We start from the raw sequence: 27,775 nt of genomic DNA, 5'->3' as shown, positions 1-27,775 counted from the left end.
GATTTCCAAAAGCCCCCCTCGCCCCCCTCTGCCAAACTACTTGTGAATAGTGGTATAAAGGTGCTGTGTATCATAGTTAGTGTAAGGAAATCACATCTCTTGGCTTCAAAGACTTAAATTCCCAATTTAATTTCTGATGGGCTGTGTGAAGATTTTCAGTTGAAACAATAAAGATAAAATACTAATGTTCAGTACTAAGCTACTTGCTTATTGTCTTAACTTTCCCTTTTTTTCTCTTCTTTCCACAGATTGGAGCTTATTTTAGCAGCATATTAGCTGAGAAACTGAAGCTTAACACTTTCCAGGACACGGGAAAGAAGAAACCACAAGTTAATGCTAAAGATAATTATTGGCTGGTTACTGCTCGATCCCAGAGTGCAATTCATAGTTGGTTTTCTGACTTAGCAGGAAATAAGCCACTTTCTATTTTGGCAAAAAAGGTATCAAATATTTCTTACATTGTTTTAGTTATGGTCTTACAATCAGCTGTTTGGGATGATGTTCAAGTATATTTTTGTTTTTCCCAATTCTTTTTGAGACTGCAAGCCCAATGGCAGGTTTGTGGTACCAGGTGGGTGCCACCCCATGCTGTTTTCCCGTTTTGTTTGATTGCATGTGGTGCCTAGGACATCTATAAATCCCTAAACATTCCACATATCAAGCTGTTTATGTGGATTTTAGGTAGACAAGATTTTAAAATCGAGAACAGACAAGACTGCATTTAAAAAAAAAATTACATTTCCAGTTTTCTTAGGCCAAGATGTCCAAGATTTGTTAAAAAGATTCTTGCTTTGAGGTTATTTTCTTGTCTTTAAAAGTACCCATCCAAATGCTTCAAGCTGTCTCCTTCCTACCAAGCGAGATAAAGATTGTGATTCTATGTGTGCTTGTTCTTTGAAAAATTTTTAGAACAAAATGGGCAGGTTTATTCATAGCTTCTAGCTTTTTTTATAGGGGAGGGGATGTGGGAGGTTCTTTTAAAATCTTTGCCTTTGGTCATTTTCCTCAAGTGGGAAATAATACACAGATTCAACAGTCTCGTGGTCCAAACAATGTAAGATGCCTCTTGAAATTTATATAAGAAACTAGATACCTTGCTCATAGTCCTGATCTCTGATTTCTTGCACAACTTTGAAATAATCCCAGGGATCTTTTCTTATCTCTCCTAAGGCCCTTTAGTGTTAGTAGTGCCTGTCTTCTGTTCTTAGTGTTAAGTTTTCCTTATCAGCTTGGTACGGGCCCAGTTTATAGAGGAGCTCTTTTGTATATTTGCCTATTTTCCAAAGCAGCTCTTTGAAAATAGTGTCTGTAGCTTCCATTGGCTTTATTTTGCCTGAATGTCATAATGTTGTATTGCCTTGCGTAGATTTCAGTGGTGAAAGGCAACTGAAATCTTGAAAGAGTGTACAGTCAGCATAACCACCTCTTACCATTCAGTTAGTACCACTGTCTCAATCCAGGCTGAACCATGTATGACTTCTTTTCCAGTGGTGAATATTTACTTTGTGGTCCCACTGTGGCCTGTGAATTGTATCTGAAGGCCATATAAGTCATAGGGCATACTTCAATGTTTGATGGCTTTTGACTAACTGTTTATACTTTCCATGTTGCCAGCCTGACATCTTTCCATTTAGTTTTTCTTTTTTTCATAAGTTTTTACAGTGCATATTTGGGATTTGCTACTCTTGAGGAGTTGATGCCCTTGCTCTAGGGGAGTAGTGGTTTCTCCTCTTGTAGGAGGAAGATGAATCATGGTGCAGTGTATTAGCCATTATTCTTCTTTCTTTATTAGGAGCTGCCTCTGGCCAAGTCAGGTGTTCCTCAGGTAAGCCCTGATGTTAATTCTTTGTAAACTTGAAGATGTTTTCTTTATAAAACGATTAAATATACTTTGAAATATTCATTTCTTGGGCATTTCAAGAATCCTTCCCCTTCCCTCCTCAGCATATCATCTTCTTGAGATGGTGAAATCTCTTTTAGAATGGGGTAAAGCAATGCATTCTCTGCATGTTCTTCATATTAGAGAGTTCAAATACTTCTTTAATTTTTGGTGTTCATCTGTGCGATGGCTTAAGGTAGAAAGCCTGGGTTTACCTGCTAAGATCCTGAGTCATCTTTGAAATCTTATCTTGAGTTCATAATGGTTTCCTGTATGGATCATATTTCAGGACCTGGTTTTCTGCTACTGTGAAGCTTCACAGCGTGCCAAGGCTTTATCCACAGAGGCTTGTAAAGGACCTTTTAACTCAATCGCAATTATAGATCGATTTGGAAAAATAGACTTCTGGCATCTAGGGATATTCTTCCAGGTCTTGAACAGTTCATTAACTCTCACCTGTTCCCTTCAGGTGACTTTGTTTACTGTGGTCTGTGAAATTTTCTTTTGCGTTTACCCTTGCTTAGCAAACAGAGGATGCAGTGATAATGTGCATCCAAGGAGAAAGGTGATAGGACACCCTTCTGTGGTTTGAAAACCAGCACATACTAGGTATCTTAATTTTCTTTCTGTACTTAGATGCAACTGTGGCTTGATTTAGAACCAGACAGCTGCCCTGTGATTGCCAAGTTTTAGCTGTCATTTAAAATCACATGTATTCTTTACTGAAAAACATGTAATGCAACAAGGTGAGGAAGTCAATACTTTAGTCAATATAAACGTATTTATCTTTCTGAGTTGGCCCAACTGTAGATTTGACAAAATTATTAATATGTGTCTGGTTGGTCTGCTTTCTTAATTGAGTAACTTCTTTCACATACGTTCTTCTGAATTCCGAAGTCTTGAGTTGCATCAACCCATTCTCATGGGGTTCTGCTAGTACGGACAGTGAGGTAGAGGTTTGCATTGTGCTGTTAACGTAAGATCTGTGCTGAGTTTTGTTTACTGTCTCATCTAAACATTTCACAAGTTCAGATGTTTTATTTTTTCCCCTCTGCCAATTGTAGTTCAAAGGAAATCCTTTAGGCATCTATGAAAGATAACTACTAGTAGTGACTCTTTTGGAGATGCTAACTTGCACTTGTTTATGTTTTAGGCCTTGATCTATATAACCTTTTGGCATGTCTGAATGAGAGACAGCCTCACCTTGACAATGAAAATGTAACTCACTGACACCACACTGTACATTCTGGTGAAAAGCAGCTACTCAGGTCTTGAACTGAATATTGAACTCTGTGCTTTTCTTGTCCCTGACTTAAATGATAGCCAGTATGCCAAGAGCCTTGTGCTCCATGAGAGATGTGCCTTGTAAGCCTCATTTTCAGGAAATGTTCCTGTTAAATTGTGTCTTTTTTGTCTAAAAGAGATACAATTTAGTATCTGGTCTGCAGAGAGGAAGCCTTCTGGCTTTGGCCTATGTGACTTTTATCTCCCGTTTAGTTGTGTTGGGTGCAGTGTAATCGCCTCTGTCATGGGGTCTGTGTTCTGAAGTCAGCACCCAAGGCAGGAACTGTACATGACTAGTCTCTTCAGTTGCCCATGAAATATGTATGTGGATATACTGCAATTTTTTTTTTTTGAGACATGGTCTTGCTGTATTGCTCAGAGTGGAGTGCAGTGGCATGATCTTGGCTCACTGCAACCTCTACCTCTCAGGCTCAAGCAATTCTCCCACTTCAGCCTCCTGAGTAGCTGGGACTACAGGTGTGTGCCACTGCACCTGCCTGATTTTTATATTTTTAGTAAGGTTTTGCCTGGGCTGGTCTCAAACTGATAGGCTCAAGTGATCCACCTGCCTCTGCTTCCCAAAGTGCTGGTATTATAGTCCTGAGCCACCGTGCAGGGCCTATACATTGCATCTTAATGTGCAACCCAGACAGCTTTTCCTTCAGCATTGGAAAACTATGGTTCTTTGGCAAGGCCAGGTGAAATAAATAGTTTGCTTGTTTTTAAGGGCCACACACTGAAATAATTAGCTCTTAAAAAGAATTATTCTAGGATCACACTTTGTACCAAGTGTGTGAATAGTCAAATTTGTGACATGTCAGTGCACAGATACCACTGTATGAGTGAGGATTTGGTTAAGAGAAAAATGCCATGCTGTGTGAATCAGTTAGCTGGTTTGAAGCCTTGATTTTCACAAAATCAAGTAAGAGTTTGGGACAGAAAGACCAGGGCTCTTGGTATTTATAGTAGTGTTGTTCCAGATCCTCTAAGAAAGGGTCACATCCATGGCCTGAAAGCACTTTGGTTGGCATGGAGAAATCCTTGGAACTGACAACAAAATAATCATTGTAATTTTGATTCATGTAATTGTTTTGCTTTATCCATTTAACTACCCTGTGAGATGGACAGGGTTGATGTTAATAACACAGTTCATAAATGAGGATCCCAGGAGTGAAGGGCTTAGCCAAACAGGCTTCATTCAGGAGTAGAGTACAGAGGGGGTCATGGCTGGCGTGGAGCGTGTCCTCGCCCCTCAGTCTCATTGCTGTCATCCTGCTGCATCATGGCTAATGTAGTCTTTGTTCACTGTTTTTCTTCCTTTATATTCATAAACTTGAATAGATGATATAGATGAATGGGCTATTCTTAGGATATTTATGAGGGATACTAGAAGAATGAATTAACTCTTTCAAACCATTCAGTGGTACATTGGGATACTAATTTGCTAAATAGTACCTTTGTGGTCTGGAAGACATAATTAACTGCCTCAAGTGCCTAATTTCAACCAGTAAATTAATTACCTAGCTATTTCTGGCTCAGTGTTTATTTGGCAGATACACTGATCCGTCATTGTAGCCTCTCTTTTAAATTTTGGACTAATGTCACTTTCAGAAGCTTTCTGGAAATTGTTACTCTTATGAAATGTTAATCAGAAAGCTTTGTACACACACAAAAAAGGTTCTGGATAAAATACAGAGTAGGAACAATTTTCACTTGGTCTGTCCCTTCCAATTTTGAGATAAATTCTTTGGAGGACTGTCATGAAATTATTTTTCCTTGCTCTTTTGATAAGATGAGTAGCTCTCAGCATCTGAGAATCTGAAAATCATTTATTTTTTAAAAAATAGAGAGCACAACTAATGAAACTTTTCTATTGTGCTAAACCTAGTTTTGTTTATTTTTTCTTAATGAAAATTGGCTTAAAATGTTCCTAAAAAACAAAAAAACAAAAAAAACAACTGCATGCGCTATTTGAAAATCCATCAAGGATATACTTTCTTAGAGCCAGCAGGTAGCTTATAGCCTCTTTCTTTTGCTTCGCCTTTATTTAGGTTTGTCTAGTGATGAACACAGTATGTGATTATTATAAATATACTATGTTGTTTCTTTTTAGGTTCCTATCCTTAGTAAAAAAGAGGATGTTTTTGCATATTTAGCTAAATATTCTGTGCCAATGGTTCGAGCAACGTGGTTGATCAAGATGACTTGTGCCTATTATTCTGCTATATCTGAAGCTAAAATTAAGAAACGTCAGGCTCCTGATCCGAATTTGGGTAAGTGAGAGAATACAATACATCTTACGTTTCATTATTGATTTTGCAAGTAATTGTTGCCTGCACCCTGTGGACACAGCCCAGCATGGTGAGTGTTGAGAAGGTCTGTGGTGAGACTTGAGTCGCTCGGGTATGGATAGTTCACTCAGTCTCAGAATCCTGACTCCATTAGCAAGGGCTGTTGATCTTACTGCCAAAATATATCCTGAATCGGAACACTTTTCACCACCACAGCTATTAAAATGCTGGTTTAAGCCACTGACATCTCTTGACTGGATAGAGTCGCAGCCTTTTAGCAGCTTTCTCTGCTGTTACTTTTGCGCCTTACGTTCTATTCTCTGTATAACTACTGTACTAATCTGCAAGCCTAAATGATCTATTGTGTTTCTATTTATAAATTTACAGCAATTTCTTATTACAGTTGGAATACAGATCCAGATTCTTTACTGTGGCCAGTGAAGTCATCTCTGATCTGCCCCCACCCCTTCCTATGATGTTCCCGCCACAGTGCCTTCCTTCTATCCTCCTAATATGCTGAGCTGAGCTCCTTCCCTTTTCAGGGCTTCTGTGTTTCTTGTTTGTTGTACTTGGTTGGTCTTCCCTGGGATATTTGCGTGATTCTGTCTCTTCACTGCATCTTTGGCTTAAATGTTATTTCTACAGGAGGCTTTCTCTGGCCATCTACCTAAATTGCATTCCCTCTCTTTATCTCCTCTCCCTCTACTTCTGGTTATGTTCTCACATGTTATTATTTTATTCAATGTCCATCTCAATATCTGAAGTTATGTTTAAAATATTTGTATCTGTCACTCTGTGCCCAACTCACATGCACTAAAATGTAAGGCCCGTAAGGGCAGGAATATCGGTCCTATTCTCACCAAGTCCCCAGTGTCCAGAATCATGCTGGCCATGGTCAGTATTTTGAATCAGAGTCCCCACTGTGTTGGTTTCTAGACCGTGACTTCTTGAGGTGGTTCTAAAACATACTTTGTAGAAGATATGATGCTAAACCAGAAATGTACGTAAAGAATTATATATAAATATGACCATTTAGAGATTGAGTTTATAAATAATTCTTTATGAAATGAAAACAGCTTATGGTTTTGTAAGGGAGAGTCCAAACACAAATCTCTGAGGAGGAGGGACAGAAAGTACAGACGTCTTCAGATGCCAGGTGGTGCCCTGGATAAATGAGTTGGGGTATAAAGTGGTGGGGAGTGGTAGGGGCACCCTGATGGTGAGTGGAGCATACTCTAAAAGCATGAACACTTAAAATTAAAAACAGAAACATGGTCCGAATTCTGTGGCTGCCATCTTTGAGTTTGGCATCATCCTACACGTGTTAAAACAAATAAGCAAAAAGAAAGTGTATTTTAGAAAAGAAATGCCTAGAAATGCCCAGGAAAAAGTCCTGGAAGGTAGTAATCCAGAAGTTAACATTGATGGCCTCTTAGTGTTGTTTTCACAGTGGTCTTCTATTATCTTTATATTTCTCTGAGTTTATTCCTCCCATCAGCATTTTATTTTATTTGAGGGAATACAAAAGAAGTGCCCCTTTTTATTACTAAAGTAATACATTTTCATTACCAAATTTTCAAGTGATGCTGAAGTAGATTCAACATGATGTTCAAGTTTCTCTTCTCCCTTCTCTGTTATCCTTTTTGAAGTTTCATTCAGCCTTCACACACACACGTATTTCTTCATATATCTACATTTGTGTGTGTGTGTGTGTGTGTGTGATCTCCACTGGATTAACTTATTTATTTATTTATTTTTAGAGTTGGGGGTCTCAGTCACCCATGCTGGGGTGCAGTGACATGATCATAACTCACTGCTTCCTCAGACTTCTGGGCTCAAGTGATCCTCCTGCCTCAGCCTCTCAGGTTGCTGGGACTATAGGCGTGTGTCACCATGCCTGAGTAATTCTTTAATGTTTTGTAGAGACAGGGTCTCACTGTGTTGCCCAGGCTTTTTTTGAACTCCTGGGCTCAAGTGATCCTCTTAGCTGTACCACCCAGAGTGCTGGGATTACAGGGTGAGCCACTGCCCAGCCAGTCTCCATTGGATTTATTAATACTTCTCCCCAGGACCTGGATATCCAATTGCTTACTAGCTGCCTTCACTTTGATAACATCTGAAGTGTCTGAATTGGCATCTGAAAGATAATGTATATCAAATCAAGGTCTTGATTTCTTGCCATCCTTGAACTTGTTCCTTCCTCACATTTCTTCTTAGTAAATGTTATGTGTAGTTATTGGGTGGGTAAGGCAAGAGCCAAATTGTCATTCCTGGTATTTATCTTTCTCTCAAAACCCTGCATTCAGTCTGTCAACAATCCTGTCATCTTTACTTTCAAAATAAAACCAGAATCTGAAAATTTGGTCCTCTGTGTCCACTGCTGTTACTCTCTGGCCAAACCACCACCCGCTTTGCCTGTCTATTGCAGGAGTTTTAGCCAATCTTCTTGTTTTTGTTTTCGTTCCTTTAATGTCAGCTTTCCACTTTGTAGCCAGAATGATCCTGTTAGGGCAGAAATTACGCCACCTTTATGCCCAGAATTCTTGCCTGGCCCCTTGTCCCACTCAGATTGTGTAACTCAGAGACGCCAGCGACCTGCCTGCACATTCCAAACTCAGAGTCGTGCTGACCTGTGGGTGCGGCTCTTCCTTCACCTGTGGGGTGCACACGGGCCTGCTCCCTTGCTCGACTGTGGTCTCTGCCCAGACGCGCTTCCAAAGAGAAGCCTTCTCCGACCACTGCTGCCAAAATATCTCCCTGTTACTGTCTTCTTCTTCTGCTTTATTTTTCTTCATTGTTCTTAACACCACCTAATGTTATATTTTATATTAATTTTTGATCATCTGTCTCCATCCATTCCCAAGTACAACACAGGCTCCATGAAGAACTTTGCTAGATTTGTTCAGTGCTGAGTCTCTGAAGACAGTACTTGGCATACACAAGGTGGTCAGTAATTTTTAAAATAAATAAATGAATAATTAGGCCTGAAACATTTATGTTTGTGTGTGTGTGATGTGATTACATATTTCTGCATCTGTATATGTATGTATTTAAAAAAATTTCTCCCAATTCATAATCCTTGAAACTTCCATTATCACCAGCTACAGCAGAGAGACTACTGCATTCCTTATGTTCTCTTCATATATTTTTTTTTGGTAACATGTTCTTGTCAGTGTTTTTCTTGATGTTCAGTTTAATCTGATTTTGACTGTCACAAAAATGCAAAAAGGAAATGCAGGAATGATTTTTACAACTGAAACTTAAAACAATTTTAGAGCAAATAAGAGCTCAAGCCAGGCATGGTGGTTCATGCCTATAATCCCACCACTTTGGGAGACCAGGGCGTGAAGATCGCTTGAGCCCAGGAGTTTAAGACCAGTCTAGGCAACATAGTGAGTCTTTATCTCTCCAGCCCTCCCCACCAAAAAAATTAGTAAGGTGTGGTGGAGCACACCTGTATTCCCAAGCTACTCAGGAGGCTGAGGTGAGGGAATAGCTTTAGCCCAGGAAGTTGAGGCTGCATTGAGCTGGGGTTGTGCCACTGCACTCCAATCTGGGCAACAGAGTGAGACCCTGTCCCTCAAAAAACAAACAAAAAAACAAAAAACAGTCTGATAGATCTTGATAATTTGGAAAGGTTATGTAATTTCTGGGAAATCCCAGATATGAGTATTTCACCAGGACCACATGGTTTCCCCTACTAAATGGAGGGAAGTATAGCTCCAGTTTCTACTTAAGAATGTTCTGGACTTGTTGGATTCATTAGTTTTACCATTAGTTTCCTTATCACTATGGCTGGTTGGACTTTTGGAGGGTTATTTTTCTCCCCACCAAAAAGTTAAAACTTTTATTATTTGCATAACCCATAATGGATGGATTACTAGGTTTAGTCATTAGCTGTATTTTCTCTTCCTCCATAAGCCAAATAACATATGATTCTGTTTTTTGACCCAGTTGATTTACAGTATGTTGCAGTTCATGGGTTTGTATGATTACTAATGTATATTTAAAATTGTGAATATCAAATCCATGAAGATCAAGTGCCTATAATAATATTTCTTATGTTAGAGTATCCAGCCTTTGAACTAAGACATGCCAAAGGCTAAAAAGAAAAATATTTTAAAAATGTATGAATTTTAGGAGTTTACCCCTAAGTTCCCAGGTCTAGCATCTCAGAGGGAGCTTTGGGCTTTACTTTTATCAGTGCTGCCACTAAGAGACGAGGTGATTTAATGCAAAGTCCTTAGCTTCTCCAGACATCAGTCTTTTCAACCTTGATTCAATCCAGCGTCCGTGTTGCCTTTGCCATGTCTTTTTAGTTGTCTTTTATCTAGAACAGTTCATTAGCCATTTCTTTTGACCTTGGTATTTTTGAAGGAGGCAGACCAGTTGTTTTGTAGACTGTCCATTGATTTTTCCTTTCTCCAGTTTCTCATTAATAGATTTAAGTTACATACCTTTGCTTGGAATAGCCTTGAGGTGATGGTGTGAATGTGTCAGTATATCATATCCCAATACTGGTGGTGATAACTTTGATCATTTGGGTAAGGTGGTGTCTATCGGATTTTTCCTCTGCAAAGTTACTATTCTACCCTTTGTAATTAGTAATTCACCTATGTGAATATACAGTTCCTTTCTCTATATTCTTATATGTATTTTAATTGAAAATGCAAGATTCTATTTATACTATATGTAAAGAGCATGTTTTTCAAATATCTAATCTTGTTTTACTATCACTTTGTTACACCTGATACCTCTGACATTCTCCTTTGTCTTCAGCAGCTTTTTCAACTTTTAAAAGCAAATGATACAGTATATTTGAAAGCATTTGGCTGTGTAGACATAGCCATAATGTAATGTAGCAAGTTTCACACTCCTAGCAAGGGATACAGCCAAGCGAGTACACACATATATATGTGTTGAATTGGATTAAATCACATACACTTCAGAAGATTAACTTCTAGTAATAGGTTCTGTGTTCTGGCGTTGATAGCAAAAAGAATCATTCAGCACATTTGGGGCAAGATTGACTATCAAGTGTCACCCTTTTCTGGCATTGGTTTTATGACTTCCGTTGTCTTGATGATTGTTCTTAGGATTTGTAAAGTGTTTTCAGTAGAAATGACTTTTATTCCTTTGTAATAGAAACATATGTTTTATTTTCGGTTCCTACTTTCAGCATTGGAACAGAGCTGTAAAGCACTGCTATTTGATTTTATAGAAGGGAATTTTTTCTAAAGTTAAGTGGGCTCACAGCAACAAGGAGAAACACAGAGATCCTCACTGTCATTATGCAGAGTTACAGATCTCAAATGTAGATTAAATGGGTTGCTGCCCTGGGGAGCTTGCAGTCAGCAAAGACATACCCAGTACAGTGTATACACAAAAGTGAGAGGAGTGAGAAGCGCCTTGGGTTTCTGAGTGAGGTCTCATTGTAACTTCAAAGTGGGTAATGAAATATTTAACTTGGATAAATCTGAACATCAGGACAGAGATTTTAAATAGAGGGGAATTAGGGAAGCCTGAAAGAAGAATTTGTAATTCTTAGTCCTTGTGAGACCTGGAAAAAAAAAAAAAGGTTTAGGTGGATATGATGTTTAGAAAATGTCATGAAATAGTTGATGTTGCTACTTGAAGGAGAGTATGCCAGAAATAATGCATATTCGGTTTCAGATATTTTTAGAGTTGAATTAAGTTTCATTTTTAAGAGAACAAGAATGTTCAGCTGCCTTAAATATTTTGAGCTCACCAGAGAAAATTATTTAAAACAGGCTAACTAATACTTAAAAATGAAAAAGTAAAACTCACATTGAGTTACGCAATTAAAATCTTTGAACAGATTAGGACATATGACTTTATAGTAAATAACAGAACTTTGTACATTTATTTGTAGGAATTTTCCACATGAGGAGTCTTATTGTTGCTGAATCAACTAATAATAACTACATGCTGTTTTTGCCATCACTGTTAAACAGCATTTCTTGAGCGCTTACGGAATCCCTGATATTGTGATAAGCAGGGATACGGTGCTTACTGCATTTCTAGGTTGAATCAGCTCCTGATGTGTGCTGGGGAATGATCTAGGTTGTTTGGAGAAGCTTGTCAGCCTTGGGAGTGCCCCATCCCCTTGCTGTTCCGGGATTTTCTTTTTTGTTTTTGTTTTTTGGCTTGTTTAAAACTGGTCAACCCCTCACCAGGTCTATTGGCTTTCTGCCGGGGTTCCTCTGGTGTGCAGTGATGCAGTGTTCCCCATTTCATTAGTAAATGTTTGCTAGGTTCTATGTATATTTCGTCCATTTTATGACATTATTCAGATAGCCTGTGAAAGAGATACGTTGTTCTCGTTTCATGGATGAGGATGGTGATGTGCAAGTGGTGCACAGAACCCTTCAGCATAAGTGTCCAAACTTGACTCCAGAGCCTGTGCTGGACACCGCTGTTCAGTGAGGACAAGAGTGGGACAGTGTCATCACTGCCCTCTAGGTATTTGCAGTATGAGTGGGGAACATGCATCCAAACAATCAAATAATAGAGAAGGAAGAGTTCATAGTGACAGGAAGAAAATACAGAGGGAGTCTTAAGGAATAAGCCACTGAGGGAACTTGGGACATCCAAGGAGATTCACAGAGGAGGTGACTTCGGTATATACTGTTGCAAGAAGAGGCATTTCCTAGGAGGACAGAGCTGGAATGGGCTGTTGTTCAGAGAAGGGCATTTCTGACTGAAGGATGGTGTCTGCAGAGAAATAGGTTATCAAATAGTCTGACTTGTTGCACCTCCAGGATTTAACTTCAGCTTGAGCGTCATTTACCAGTGGGGAGGTGATGAAAGCCTGTGTGAAGGTTTGTTTGCCAGAGTGGAATATGTGAATTCCCTCCGGTGCATGATGAAAAGCCATGGAAGGGTTTATTATTACTATTATTGTTACAACTTTTTCCCTTAGTTTCTTGTCTTAAAAAATTGGGATAATTGACAGTACTTATTTATTTATTTATTTTTATTTAAGATGGAGTCTCCTCTGTCGCCCAGCCTGGAGTGCAATGGTGTGATCTTGGCTCACGCCAACCTCTGCCTCTTGGGTTCAAGCAATTCTCCTGCCTCAGCCTCCTGAGTAGCTTGGATTTCAGGCACCTGCCATCATGCTCGCCTAATTTTTGTAGAGACGGGGTTTCACCATGTTGGCCAGGCTGGTCTTGAACTCCTGACCTCAGGTGATCCAGCCATCTTGGTCTCCCAAAGTGCTGGGATTACAGGCGTGAGCTACCGCACCTGGCCTGATAGTACTTTTTAAGAATGAAATGAATCAATAGCTTTACAGTGTTTAGAACAGTGACTGGCACACAGTAAATGTAGACCATTGATAATATGCTACAACTGCTACTTAGAGCTGCTCTTACTAGCCAGTATTTATTGATTATCCTGTGTTACTCTGTTGGGAACGTCGCAGACTTTATCTGTAACCTTGCAATGTGGGTTTTATTATTCCATTTTGTGTATGAGGGACCTGAGTCTCAGAGAAGTTAAGTAACTTGCTGGCCTAGATGGAGCTGGATCCCTGCCCAGGCCCCTGCCACTAGAGTGCCTGCTCCTCATTCCTTGCTGTGAGGTGATAGCTGCTGGTGTCCTGTGTGTGTTGTGGGTCTGGGCCACTGGAGGCAACAGGCATCTCTAGGTGGAAAGATGCTGGCAGGAAGCAGGCTACAGGACTGGTGGCTCTGAGCAGCATCTGAGGAGTCAGAACTCTTGTTCTCATGGGTGCTATGGGGAACAGGAGGAGCAAAGCAAAGTCCAGGGTGCCATGGAAACTAGCGAAAGAAATATGAAACTGCTTGCAAGATGAGCAGCCTTAATTCTGCCTAGGAATTTTTGGGTATTCAATATGGTGAAAAGTGACAAGACATATCATGCGCATGAGGTCTTTTTTGGGGGAACAGATAGATTCAAAGAAGCTTAAAATGCTTCGTGGTTAAACTGCCTGGGGCACTCCTCTGTTTACCCCTAGTCATTTCCTCTGTGCCACCTGAGGTTTTGTGGGGATTTGAGTCAGATGAGAGACTTTTCTTGGTTGACTATACTCTTGTAACCACTGTCCTTATCACTCCCAAAATACAAAGAATAAACAGCCACCCTTCTTTCACAGTGGGTAATTAATTTGTGACATATTCACTGAGCCATTTGGACTGCAAAAATAAGTCCTGCTAAACTCATAATTGACAGTCTGGTTTCTTATCTAAGCCTACCAGCTTACTTGCAGTTTGGGTCTGTGAAGACATTGCATACTAACTTTTTTGATTCCAGGGACAAGTTTTTAGTTTTGTCAAGATTGCCTCCACATTTTCACAGTGTTCCTTCTATCTCATTTGTCATAAAGGAGATATCTGCCTTGTTTATGCTGAAAGTAATCCTGAAGATTGGACAGAAGTGCTTGTATGAGCTTAGTTTAAATTCACACTTTGCTTAGGCATGAAAAATAGGTTTTAACTGGTGAGGTAACTCTGGCTATCTGGTAAAAACCATTCTGCAGTAGAAGGAATGGGGCTGTTGGGGGTGACACTTTGGTACCTGCAGCTATTCCATTCCTTAATAATCTTTTACCTAAAAGTTTTAACATCTGTTGATGAACTGAGCCTGGAATAGTTATTTCTTTGGGAATGGCAAGATGTAGGCATTCTTCTGTAAATGAGGCTTTCTCCCATGTGATAAATTACAGTTCTTTCTAAAAGAGGCAGAATAAATGCTAAATTCTTTTCCTTTGATTTCAATTTTTGGAGTAGAAATTATAGTTGCACCTCCACAGTGGTGAAAAATATTTCTCTATTTTTTTATTTATTAAAAAAGTTTAGGCTGGGCGTGGTGGCTCATGCCTGTAATCCCAGCACTTTGGGAGGCCGAGGTGGGCAGATCATGAGGTCAGGAGATTGAGACCATCCTGGCTAACATGGTGAAACCCCGTCTCTACTAAAATTACAAAAAATTAGCTGGGTGTGGTGGCGGGCACCTGTAGTCCCAGCTACTCAGGAGGCTGAGGCAGGAGAATGGCGTGAACCCTGGAGGTGGAGCTTGCAGTGAGCCGAGATCACGCCACTGCACTCCAGCCTGGGCGACAGAGCTAGATTCCATCTCAAAAAAAAAAAGAAAAAGAAAAAGAAAGTTTATTTTTGGTCATTGTTATGGGCTCATGGACTTTTATTTATTCTATATTTTACAACCAAGCACACTCTGGTTAAATTTCGTGTTAAAATTGTCCCAAAATTGGCCAGAGACCCTTCCAACTCTTTTGTATCCTTTCGACATGACACCATTTGTCATGGGACATCACTTTGCTTTCTGGAAGAGAAAGATGTCCCAGGTTCTTGTAATTTTCCTGCCTCAGATCTGCAAAGAGCCTTTCATCTAAGGAACTCTGCTTCTTTCTAGTGGGGAATAGTATTTAGAAAGCAAGATCTGGGTGCCGAAGGTGCTCATTGCTACTGGGATGTTGTGTCTATGTCCCATCAGTGGGTAGATGGATGGAGACACACACATCTACGTGTGTGTGCATATATGTGGGGGTTTTCCTATTTCCGGGTTATCTTTAGCATTTTCTATTTAACATGAAAGAATTTTTATTCCTTCAATTTTATGTTTATTTCATTTCTATTAGATGAACAATCAAATGATTTCTGGTAAATGAACATGGTTATTTACCTGCTTTATCTTGCTACAAACCTATTGGCTTGAGAATTACAATCTGATACATTAAAAGTATGTGAAATTTAATTTTTTTGAGCTTTAGACTGTGTTTCACTTAAAATCATTCTCTCTGTGGTAAGGTACACTGTTTCAGTTTGTTTTCCATTTTAGGGTTTGATTTTTTTTTCCCTTATGAACTAATTTTATATTTTGAATATGTAGTACCTTGACGTATTCAGGAGTCAAAACCTATATAAAGATATGCAGAAGTTTTGCTTGTATCTCCATCTTTTCACACAATTCCCTTTACCCCATCTTCAGTTGTAACCATTTCTTACTAGTTTTCAGTCTTCCAGTTTTTATTTTTGCAAAAATATGCAATACTTATATCTTCTTATTTCTTCTTTCTCCTTACATAGTAGTTAGCATACTATATATACTGTTGGATACCTTGCCTTTTTTTGTTTTTTTTTTAAACTTAACAATATCCCAGCGATTACTTGATATTCTCTGTTCCTTTTTGTGGCCTCTTAGTCCTTCGTTGTGTGGATGTACCACAGTTTGGCCAGTCCCTTGTTTTTATTTCAAAAATGTTAGAAAACTTTTTAGATTTACAGAGAAATTGAGAAGATAGTACAGAGTTCCCATGCATTCTCCTCACCCTTGCAGTTTCTCCCATTATTTTTTGCATTAATATGATACATTTATTACAATTAGTGAACTAACATTGATTATTATAAAAGTCAACCCATACTTGATTTGGATTTCCTTAGTTTTAACCTATTGACCCTTTTCCATTTCAGGATCTTATTGAGGATATTACATTACATTTAGTTCTCATATCTCCCTAGGCTTCTCTTGACTGTGACATTTTCTCAGTTTCAGTCATTTTTGACAGTTTTGAGGAGTACTAGTGAGGTATATTGTAGGGTTATCTTCTGTTGGAATTTGCCTGATGTTTTTTCTTATGGTTAGACCAGGGTTACAGAAGTCAAGTGCCCTTTTCATCATGTTACATCAAGAGTACATGCTGTCACCATGACTTATGACTGTTGATGTTAACCTTGATCACGTGGCTGAGGTAGCACTTACCAGGTTTTACAGTGTAAAATTATTTCCCTCCCATCCCTTTCCACACTTTACTCTTTGGAAGGAAGTCAATATGAACAGTACACACTTAAGAAGTGGGGAGTTAGCCATCCCCCTCCTTGAGGACAGAGTATCTACTTAAAGTATTTGAAATTCTTCTGCATGGGAGATTTGTCTCTTATCTACGCACCTACCTACCTACCTACCTACTATCCATTCATTCATTAATGTGTGTATGTATTCAAGCATTTCTATCAGTATTGATTCATAGATGTTTACTTCATCTTTTGATTTATAATACTCTATTTTGTTCCACCTTTGTCCACTGAGAGCTCTTTGAGCTGTGTCCTGTGTCCATTTGACATACCCATCTTAGTTTGCTTTTGTTTTTGTTTTTCTAAGTACTTTCTTATTTTCTGGCACTAGAAGATGCATTCCATGTTCATTGTGTATATTTTCTGCTCCAATCCTATAATGAGCCATTTCTCCAAGGAGCCCTCGTTCTCTTTAAAGGAAAGTGGTATTAGAAACGAAGAGTTGAGCACAAAGAGTGCTTATTGCTACTTGGGGTATCATTGCTCCTAGGCCCTCTCAGTTGACAGATTAAGGAGAGGCATGTGTGTGGACTAACTCAAGTATGTATGTATATTTATAAATATTTCTGTATGTGATTGTGTGAATCTCTTGAGCTAAACATGAATTCTTATTGATGCCTGGTAAATGTGTTTTTCCATTTTGTTAGATTCTGCCAAGTTTTCCTTCATAGTATAAACATGGACTAGACCTACTCAAGTTGTGAGAGGAGAATATTGGCCGGACAGGCATAGGAGAAATATGTAAGCAAGGTCTTCATGGGAGGTGAAAGAGAGCTGAATGTTCATCATCTTCCATAGTAGGAAGCCAGTGGGTAATGCTTACAATCAAGAATTAGGACTGTAAGCATGTTATTTAGAGGTAGAGGTAAATAAAATAAACACAACAGATGAAAGATGTGAAAATAATTGCTTTTGGAGAATAAGTGAGGAGTTTATGTACAATAGGCTGCTGTGTTCACAATAAATCATATAGAACTATTTTTAAAACATGTACCAGAGGAGCTTTCATATGAACAAAAGTTAACTAAGCCTAATCGCGGTCCCAAATTATTACTGCCTATTTTTTGTTGCCATTGGTACTTTTCCTGGAAGATATCTTCCTGTAAGAACATTTTATGAAAAAGATTTGGAGGAAGTTTAAGGAATGCCATCTTACCCAGTAGCATTACAATTTTAGTTATTCTTAGATAAATTACGAGAGGTTACTTTTCTCTAAGCTGACTACTTGCTTCTTGGGACCTTAACTTAAATGAAGTAGATGTTCTTTGTAAAAATTGGAAGACTTTTAATATTTTTCCAGGTATGTAGCTTTTTAGTTAATTGAATATGCAAATTTTCCCTATTTACAGACCCTTTATTAACCTAAAATAACATAAAATTTACCATCATAACCAACAATAAGTGCTTAGTACAGTAGTATTAACTAATTGCACATTGTTGTACAACTGATTTGTAGAACTTTTTCCTCTTGCAAAACTGAAACTGCCCGTTGAACAACTCCTCTTTCTCCCCCTCCAACAGTCTCTGGCTACCACCATCATACTTTGCTGATTTACAAAAACTTTAAAAGTTTCTAATCAAGCTTAATATGCTGCACTGTAACTCTGTATGCCCGACTGTTGCCCTGTGGAAACATTTCAGCTTTTCCAAAGTAAAAATGTTATACCCTCTTCCAAGTTACAATGCTGGTGTGTGGTGGTGGTGATGGTTGTGTATTTATGTTTAATTAATTTTTTGATCAAAGAAAATGTCTGCTCATGACAGTTTTTGAATTTCATTTTTTTTGAGATGGAGTCTCGCTGTGTCACCCAGGCTGAAGTGCAATGGCTTGGTCTTGGTTTATTGCAACCTCTGCCTCCCGGGTTCAAGTCATTCTCCTGCCTCAGCTTCCCGAGTAGCTGGGATTACAGGTGTGTGCCTCCACACCTGGCTAATTTTTTTTTGCATTTTCAGTAGAGACGGGGTTTCACTATATTGGCCAGGCTGGTCTCAAAATCCTGACGTCGTGATCCACCTGCCTCGACGTCCCAGAGTGCTGGGATTACAGGCATGAGCCACTGGGCCCAGCCAGGGTTTTTGAATTTCTTAGAGAAATGCATTGAAAGAAATTATTGTATTTCACTTTAATAAGGAGTGATTTAGTTTAAAAACAGTTTATCAAGAGTCTATGCATTGGGGTAGATGCTGTGAAGATTTTTAACCAAATGGGGTTTGTGCTGTCTTTTTTTTTTTTTTTTTTGAGACGGAGTCTTGCTCTGTCGCCCAGGGTGGAGTGCAGTGGCCGGATCTCAGCTCACTGCAAGCTCTGCCTCCCAGGTTTACGCCATTCTCCTGCCTCAGCCTCCTGAGTAGCTGGGACTACAGGCGCCCGCCACTACGCCCGGCTAGTTTTTTGTATTTTTAGTAGAGACGGGGTTTCACCGTGTTAGCCAGGATGGTCTCGATCTCCTGACCTTGTGATCCGCCCGTCTCGGCCTCCCAAAGTTCTGGGATTACAGGCTTGAGCCACCGCGCCCGGCTGTGCTGTCTGTCTTTAAGGGGATACCGTCTTTTTGTGGTTACAAGATACACACCTAAAACGGAGCGTAATACATTAGTATCTAATTACCTGTAATCATATAGGAAATAATGGGTCAACTGGAAAAGTTAGGAAAAGTTTTCTGTAGTAGTAAAATATGAGCTATGCCTTAAATAAATCTAGCCTTTAAGTAAGAATTGGGATTTTTACTCTTTTTTTTTTTTTTTTTTTTTGCATCTTAAGTAGTTCTTGGTTCTTCAGTTATCTTCCATCATCCTCTTTGGCAATTTATGAGCAAATGAATTAAGTTGATAGTTCTGCTCTAGATAGTATATTTGCTGCAGTCTTTACTACTGTCATTTCTTCTGGTCTTGTCACTTTGGGTGAATGGTCTAGTCCCACATTTCCTGTTAAGAATCCATTGCTACTCAGCAGTTTTTTCTAGTGAGTCCTAATAAATGTTCACTCCTACTTGAATTAGTCAGTCATATTCTATGATAAAATGTTAATAAGAACCTTGATTTAATTGGTAAATCGTGGTTCCCTACCCTCTTTATGGCTATTGGTACATATGTGCCTGTCTAATATTTGGAAGATAGTATACTACAAAAACAAGATTGTTCAGATTTTTGGCAGTTTACAGGCTGGTTTCATAGCTTCTCATTTGGGCCAGTTTTCTCGAAAATTCTCTAAGGTAGCTGAGTGCCTCTATTTCACAAATGAAGGGAGAAAGTTCGTGGAAAGTGGAAGAATGGGGAAATTCCATCCTAGACTTCTGTTTCTGGGTCCTGTTTGATTTACAGAATTCACATGCTGCTCACATCAAACGAAGATCAACTGTGTAAAGCTGGATGGGAGAGTGGTGTTTGCTTAAGGTATGAAGAATGCTTCCAAAAGCTCAGTGTTTAATGAGTTTTAATTTGTTGGGCATCTTGCAGACCTGTTGCTTAAAGCATAAACAAGAGAATTTTAAGAAAAGACAACTTCTTGTATGAGCTAAAATTTCTAATAGGTAATATTACAAAATGTAGTCCAAAACACAAGATGTTCAGAAAGGGATAGTGAAGTCTCCTTTCTACCATATTGTCTTCAGACCCCCACCTCCATCCCAGACCCCTCCTTACATCGTTTAGAAGCAGTAATTCTTACCACTTTCATGCATATCCTCTGAGATATATTTTATGTATTTTTAAGTGTAGATTTTGTGTATTTTTTAATAGTCCTTTGAAAAATCAGTGCTTGCTCCATACTGTGCATACAATGGCTTTGTTTTTTAAACGGCTCTCAGCTAACCTTTTAATGACTTATTTATAAAAGCTAATTTCTTTATTTTTGCAATTTGCACTGGAATGTTAATTCCATGATAAATAGAAAGCTTTTTTTTTTTCTTTTTAATTAAAAAGAAGTACATTAGGTTTCAGTCATTTTCCAAACGTGTATAAACTTCCAAGTGAAATCCCTAGAATAACATGGCTCTAAAACCTGATTCAAATCTGTTATTTTCAAGGAATTCCTAGGATATGGCGGGTAGAAAACAGTTAAGGGTCAATAAATTATAGTTGGAATGTCTTTGTGAGTCTAACACAGCTAAAGCAAATAGCTTTAATTAAATGAATATAACATGCATCATTCTTTAGTCTCCAGAAAAATCACACAGGAGTGAGTTCCAGAGCAGGGAATGAGAGGGATGCCGGGGTGGGTCTGGCTGCTCTGTGTACTGTGTAAGCATTTTTGCTGTATTTTAGAGCTTTTTGCTCTAGGGTTATTTTACACGGTCATCTGGCAATATGATGTCTGTCATATTTGTATTTGTGTTCTAATGAAAGGCTCTTAGCTGTCTCAAGCTTGTTCAGAAATAGAAACTTTGCAGTAACTGCATTTAGGACCTAAATAGTAAGCACAATGTCACTTTGACTATTGAAACGTTACTCTAACCACAACTGATCATGGGATTAAATTCCAATGCAAAGTGCAAAAAGAAAATGTAGTGTGTTTATTTTTGCCCCTCAGATGATTGGGCGCTTCCTCCCACTGCCTCTGCAGCAGAAGCTGGGAGAGGAGTGAGGGTCGTGAAATGTCTGATGTAATAATTTAAGTAACTTCTGTGTCTTCAGAGTGGGGCTAGCAGCAAGTGTCTTTCACCAGTGCTGGTCCTCCATTTTTCTTTTGCTCCCTTTCCCTTGAATCTTCAGGAGGGTGGGTGCCTTCCCCATGTCTCCTCTTCTCCCTTCTAGAGCATTGTTCCCCAAGACCTGGCCAGAGGAGTGCACAGAGGCGTGTTTTCTACACGGAAGCAAAGTGGTGGTCTGTCTGTCTTGCTAGAAGACAAGCCTGTCATCTTCCTGTCCCGGCGCAGTAAAACTCATGGCTTGGTGTCACATGTAGAAGGCTGTGGGGACATGTCCTAAGTGGTTAATTAAGTGCACCAATTTAATATTTGTAAAAGTGCTATCCCTATTGTTCCCTATGATAGGAATATTTCACCAAAGCCAAGGCTGTTGCTTGCTCAGGTATATACAGAAATCTGAAAAGATGAGAGAAATTTACCATATGATAATTACAACATTAATTTCAGACTGTTATCTCATGCCCTGGAGAAGGAGTTGAGCCTGTTGCTGGCAGATGTTCAGTGTGTCCCTCTGTTAGAAGGAAGCCCCCGAAGCTGTAGCTGTGGGGGAAGCTGGTAGTGTGACTGATGTGTCGAATAAGAAATTCTTGTTCTAAGGGCTAAAATTGGATTCTGTGGTTGCCACACGCCTTAGCTTGAGATGCATGTACAGGGTTGATAGGGAAAAAGGACACTGGGGGAAAAAAAATCCCTAAATGCAACAGTAGGCATGTTTGCATTAAAATGGAAATGAGAATTGGAGACCTGTCAGCGAAAGGGAGAATCCAAGAAAGGTGTCCAGTATGGTTCTCCTCAGCTATCAGATATAGCCCAGCACTCTCACAGGAAGAAAGACGCAGTCGGGAGTTTCTACGCAATCTTGCAATTCAAGACTTTTGTGCTCTTGTCAGACCCTCCCTTGTTGACCACTCTTCCCTATTTGTATCCTTGCCAGAGGCCTTGGCCCCCTGTTTTTTAACTTGGCCACCCTGGTCTCTTTTCTTCTGAAATCTTTAAGCATTGACTACCTGACACACAACTGGTAAGTATTTAAATATTGCCTTATAATGGCCTTGTCTTTCCTGATGTACTACCGCCCTTCCTCAGCTGTGTTATTCACTCCTTAGGCAGAGGGCTCTTTACTCACCATGGCTGGTCATATCTTCACCTCTTCACCTCTGTCTTCAGGCTTCCTTCTCTATCCCCTCCACGTGTCCCAGGAATGTCCCGGAGGAACAGTCCTGTCAGTCTTAGCCACCTGTTCACTGCCCGCCCCGACATGCCTGCATCATACAAACCTATGTGCAGCAGTTGTCCTTACCTGTCTTCCTCCAGTCTTGGTTGGAGAGATGCTACTTTCACCTAATAAAGAAGAAATTTCATTAAAACAAGTTAAGGAAATAACGAACTGCACCCAGCCCTGCCACCCCTCCCCTGCTGTTCTCTGTAATTCCACATCTTCCTCGATGACACCAGGACCACCCATTCGGAAATGTGTTAGCTGCCCTTTCTCTTTCCTTCATCTCCATGTTAGGGTGTTTCCTCTTCTGCCTCACAAAGGTGTTGCACCTGCCTCTTTGTTCCCTGCTGCAGTCTCCTCCCTGATGGAGTTGGCAGCCTCCCTTCAAGGGTTTCCCCTACAACTTCCTGAGAAATAGTGTTAATTTGCGTGTCTGATCTTGCCATTGCTGTGTTTAAAATCTTTCAGTTACCCATTTGTGATAAAAAACCAAACTGCATAGCTTGCCACTGCCTGGGTCAGAGTCATCCCGGCTGTTGATTAAAAAAGCAGATTTCTGGACCCCACTCCAGACCTCTGGAGTTGAAATCCCTGGAGTTGGAAATAAACCTGTGCGTTGAAGCAGCACCCTCTGGTGACCATTTTGTGCACTAGCGTTTGAGGAACTCTGGCCTTTAGGGACCTTCCTAAGCTTCACTGGTGACTCCCTTTGCCTTCCTGCTGTCTGCATTGCCTGAAATGTCACACGCTGCTGTTTCGGTATGTGGAACTCCTTTGTACGTTCCCCAATATTTGGATGAAATGCCCCCTTGCTTTCTTTCCTGTGTCCCAGGGTACACTGGAGCACTTATCTTGTTGCTGTCTACTTCTGTGTCATGCACGCCTCAGGCAGGGCCACTTTCTTCACTTTGTAGCCTCATATGCCAGTAGAGGGCCATGGTGGGCATTTAGTGTTTGCTGCTACATATTGATGGGTTTTATTTTATTTGATTTTGAGCTGCCTGCTTGATTCCCTAAGTAATAGTACTTTGCACGGTGTCATTGCACAATAAATAAAACCAGAGAGAAATGGCCAGTTTAAAATAACATAGTAAAATGAGTCATCCAGACAAAAACAGATACTCTATATCTGTCCTCAGTGTTCTACAGGTAGTTCTGTTAGAGGAAAACTTTTTAAAAGCAAAAATGTATTTCAGTAATGTATCACACTGTGTCATTTTCACTGTGTACCAACAGCCCATCCCCACCCCTCCTCCTTTTCTCTCTTTTCCTGCTCTCCAGCCAGAGAACCTGATTTAACTATTTGATCATTCAGCAGAACCCAGCAGTCTGGCCGGTGGTCTGACTCTGCTGGTCTCATGGCACTGAGGCAGCAGTTTTCATTTGGGCTATTTATCCAGGCGGCCAATCAGTGCACTGACTATTTTTCATTACCCAAGTGAACAGTGGCTGAGTAGGGGATTTTGGATTTTCTGTGGCTCATTTTATAGCATACAACTGATTAACTTTTTAAACCCTTTTATTATGGGACATCAAACATGTGCAAATATAGAAGTATGTAATAACACCTATTTACTCTTCACCCAGCTTTAACCATTAACAACTCACAGTCACTCTTGTTTCCACCCCTTATCCTTCCTGTCTCCCTCACCTGTGAAATTATATCATTTCGTAGTGGATTACTTTTTATCAGTATGGAATAATCTTTTCTTTTACTTCATGAAGAAATAATCTTTTACTTCATTTTATTGGTAGTTAAGTATTTCATGAAAACATTTTAAATATTTTAATATTAAAAAACAGCTTTAATGATGTAATTGACATACTATAAAATTCATTTAAAGTCTACAGTCAGTGTTTTTTAGCATATTCACAGAGTTGTGAAGCTATTACCACATTTTAGAACCTTTTCACCACCCCTAAAAAACCCCATGCCCATGAGCAGTCACTCCCCATTTCCCTTCAGTAGCTGCGGGCAACCACTAACCTACTTTCTCTGTAGATTGCCTTTTCTGGACATTTTATATAAATGGAATTATATAATATGTGGTCCTTTGAAAGTGGCTTATTTCAGTTAGTGTATGTTTTCCTGGTACATCCATGTGGTCGCACGTTTCAGTACTTCATTCCCTCTTAGGGCCGAATGGTATTCCATTGTATGCATACGCCACATTTTATTTATCTGGGTATCAGTTGATGGATATTGGATTGTTTTTGGTTATAATGAACATCCTGCTATGAACATTTTTGTTTTAGAGGTATTTATGTGGACATGTGTCATTTCTCTTAGATATGTAGGCTAGTTCTCCTGGGTATGTATAACTTACTGGGTTATGTGATGACATTATATTTAACCTTTTGTGGAACTATCCTACTGTTTTCCACGTAATACATTTATCATTTTACATTCTCACGAGGAACACCTGAGGATTTCAGTTTCTCTACATCCTTGTCAATACTTGTTATTATCAGTCTTTTTGTTATAGCTGTCCTAGCAGTATTTAATTGTGGTTTTGATTTGCATTTCTCTAGTGGCTAATGATGTTGACCATCTTAAATGTGCTTATTGGCCATTTGTTTATTATCTTTGGAGAAATATCTGTTCAGATCCTTTGCCTATTTTTTAACTGGGTTGTCTTTTTATTATTGAGTTCAATAGTTCATCATGTATTCTAGATCCAACTTCCTTATATATGATTTGAAAATATTCTCTCCCAGTTGGTGTGTTATCTTTTTGCCCTGCTAATGGTATCTTTGACCAAAAAAGTATTTTAACAACAGAAAATGTAAGAACAATGGTGGAAAATCTTTCAGCCATTCTTATTGAGGGTTCAGTAATGATGTGTGTAATAGCTGACATGTACTGAAATTTTTGGTTTTGTATTTTTTCCTCATTCGGTCTGTACCAACGTCAGGCTGGTTAAACTCTATGTTCTACAGCTTTGAGAAGCAGGCTGTTCCCACTCAGAAGGGGGTACTATTGTAGTCATATAGCCTAAAGAAGAATTTCCAAGGAAATGAGTTTCTCCATTGAGGAGTCCATCACCTCTGACTTAAAAGTCCTGTGTCAGGTGGATCACATTAAAGATTTACTCCTTAGTCTCTGGACTTGGATGGAGTTTTAAAAAAACAGTCTCTGTTGGATTTCATTTCACATAATGAGTTCCTACTGGCTTTGATGTTGGAAAAGGAAGTAGCTAGGAAAATGAACCTTTACAAAGTTAAAGTTTTTTCATATATGGTTATATAAAAACCCATACATACACATACATTTACAAGGAAATTTATTGAAAAAGAATGGAAAGTCCATTATTTGCCTGACCCATTTATAGCCATTGATTAACAGGTGCTTCTATTTAGCTATATTAGAGACAGTGTATTAGAGAAGGAATTTGGCCTTTTCGCTATTGTCATGTCTGAAACCTTTTAGGTATGCAGTGGTGAGTTTAAACTACAAAAGAAAGAAGTTTGTATCAAGAAATGAGAGACAGAATAATTGGGAAGGAACTTGATTTGGTAATTATTTTGGGAGGACCTTATGGTGTATTGATTGAAATCAATACTTAGGTGTTGTCTACGTGTAAGGTGTAGTTTTATGGGGATGGAGGATGGAGGAAATTGTAATATGTCAGAGATGGGGAACAAAGCCCTGCTATGTGATGAACTGGTGTTCAGAGACTGGAGGAACCTAAATGTTAGAATACAGGCTAGTAGAGAAGGTACAGACATTCTTCAGAGATGTTATGGGTTCAGTTCCAGACTGCTACAGTAAAGTGAATCACACGAATATTTTGGTTTCATAGTGCATATAAAAGTTATGTTTACACTGTATTATAGTCCATTAAGTGTGCAATAGCATATGTCAAAAAAGTAACATCTTAATTAAGGAATATTTCATCCCTAAAAATGCTAACAGTCATCTGAGCCTTCACTGAGTTGTAACCTTTTGACTAGCAGAAGGTCTTGCCTCAGTGTTGATGGCTGCCGACTGATCTAGGTGGTGGCTGCTGGAGGTTGGGGTGGATGAAGCAATTTAAGTCTTAAAGGAAGACAGTAATGAAGTTTCCCACATTCATTGACTGTTCATTTTATGAAAGAATTCTATGTAGCTTGTGATGCTGTTTGGTAACATTTTACAAAATTGGAGTCAGTCCTCTAAAACCCTACTGCTGTTTTATCAACAAAGTTTATGGAATATTCCAAATCCTTTGTTGTCATTGCAACAGTGTTCACAGCATCTTCACCAGGAGTAGATTCCATCTGAAGAAACCACTTTGTTTGCTCATTTATAAGAGGCAACTCTTCATGCTTAGTTTTACTGTGAAGTTGCAGCAATTCAGTCCCATCTTCAGGCTCCACTTCTAATTGTAGTTCTCTTGCTGTTTCCACATCTGTTGCTGTCTCCTCCACTGAAGTCTTGAACCTCTCAAACTCATCCATGAAGGTTGGAATCAACTTCTTACAAACTCCTATGGAAGTCAATATTTGACCCCCTGACACTTGAATCATAAGTGTTCTTAATGGCATCTAGAATGGTGAATCCTTTCCAGAAGTTTTTCAGTTTGCTGTGCCCTGATCCGTCAGAGGAATCACTGTCTATGGCAACTATGGTCTAATGAAATATATTTCTTAAATAATAATGTTTGCAAGTCAAAATGACTTGATCATGGGCTACACAATGGATGTTGTGTTAACAGGCATGAAAACAACATTAATCTCCTTGCATATCTCCATCAGAGCTCTTAGGTGAATAGGTTCATTGTCAGTGAACAGTCATGTTTTGAAAGGTGGCTTTTTTTTTCTGAGCAGTAGATCTCAAGAGTGGGCTTAAAAATATTCTGTAAGCCATGCTGTAAACAAATGTCCTGTCCTCCAGGCTTTGTTGTTTTATTTACAGAGAACAGACTGACTAGATTTAGCATAATTCTTAAAGCCGTAGGCTTTTCCAGATGGTGAATTAGCGTTGGCTTTAGGTTAGTCATCAGTCACATCAGTCCCTAACAAGAGAGTCAGCCTGTCTTTTAAGGCCAGGCCTTGACTTCTCTTTTCTAGCTATGAAAATCCCGGATGGCATCTTCTTCCAACAGAAGGCTATTTTGTCTAACTTGAAAATCTGTTGTTCAGTGTAGTCACCTTCATCAATGATCCCAGCTAGATATTCTGGATCATTTGTGGCCGCTTCTACATCAGCATTGCTGCTTCACCTTGTACTTTCATGTTGTGGCAATGGCTTCTGTCCTTAAACTTCACGTACTAGCTCCTGCTAGCTTCCAACTTTTCTTCTACAGCTTCTTCTCTTAGCCTTCATAGAATTGAAGAGAGTTGAGGCCTTGCCCTGGATTAGGCTTTTGCCTAAAGGGCGTGTTGTGGCTGGTTTGATCTTCTATTCAGACTGCTGAAACTTGCTCCCTATCAGCAATAAAGTTGTTTTGCTTTCTTATCATTTGTGTGACTGCTGAAGTAGCATTTTTTTTTTTTTTTTTTTGGAGATGGAGTCTCACTGTGTTGCCTAGGCTGGAGTGCAGTGGTGCAATCTCGGCTCACTGCAAGCTCCACCTCCCAGGTTCATGCCATTCTCCTGCCTCAGCCTCCTGGGTAGC

General features: G+C 39.4%; 1 protein-coding gene across 6 annotated transcripts in view; it reads left to right on the top strand.

Annotated features, from left to right (window-relative positions):
* MED12L (mediator complex subunit 12L) overlaps window positions 1-27,775 on the top strand; it is a 341,749-nt gene that overhangs the window by 37,853 nt on the left and 276,121 nt on the right. For all 6 annotated transcript variants that reach the window (XM_073023510.1, XM_073023514.1, XM_073023511.1 and 3 more), the window contains exons 4-5: window positions 249-440; window positions 5,277-5,436. In XM_073023510.1, coding sequence (XP_072879611.1) covers window positions 249-440; window positions 5,277-5,436 — 352 coding nt within the window. The remainder of the gene's footprint in view (window positions 1-248; window positions 441-5,276; window positions 5,437-27,775) is intronic.

Source organism: Chlorocebus sabaeus, chromosome 15 (genome assembly GCF_047675955.1).
Source record: "Chlorocebus sabaeus isolate Y175 chromosome 15, mChlSab1.0.hap1, whole genome shotgun sequence".
Taxonomy (NCBI): domain Eukaryota; kingdom Metazoa; phylum Chordata; class Mammalia; order Primates; family Cercopithecidae; genus Chlorocebus; species Chlorocebus sabaeus.
The sequence above is the reverse complement of the archived record's forward strand: the minus strand, read 5'-3'. Positions and strand labels throughout refer to the sequence as shown.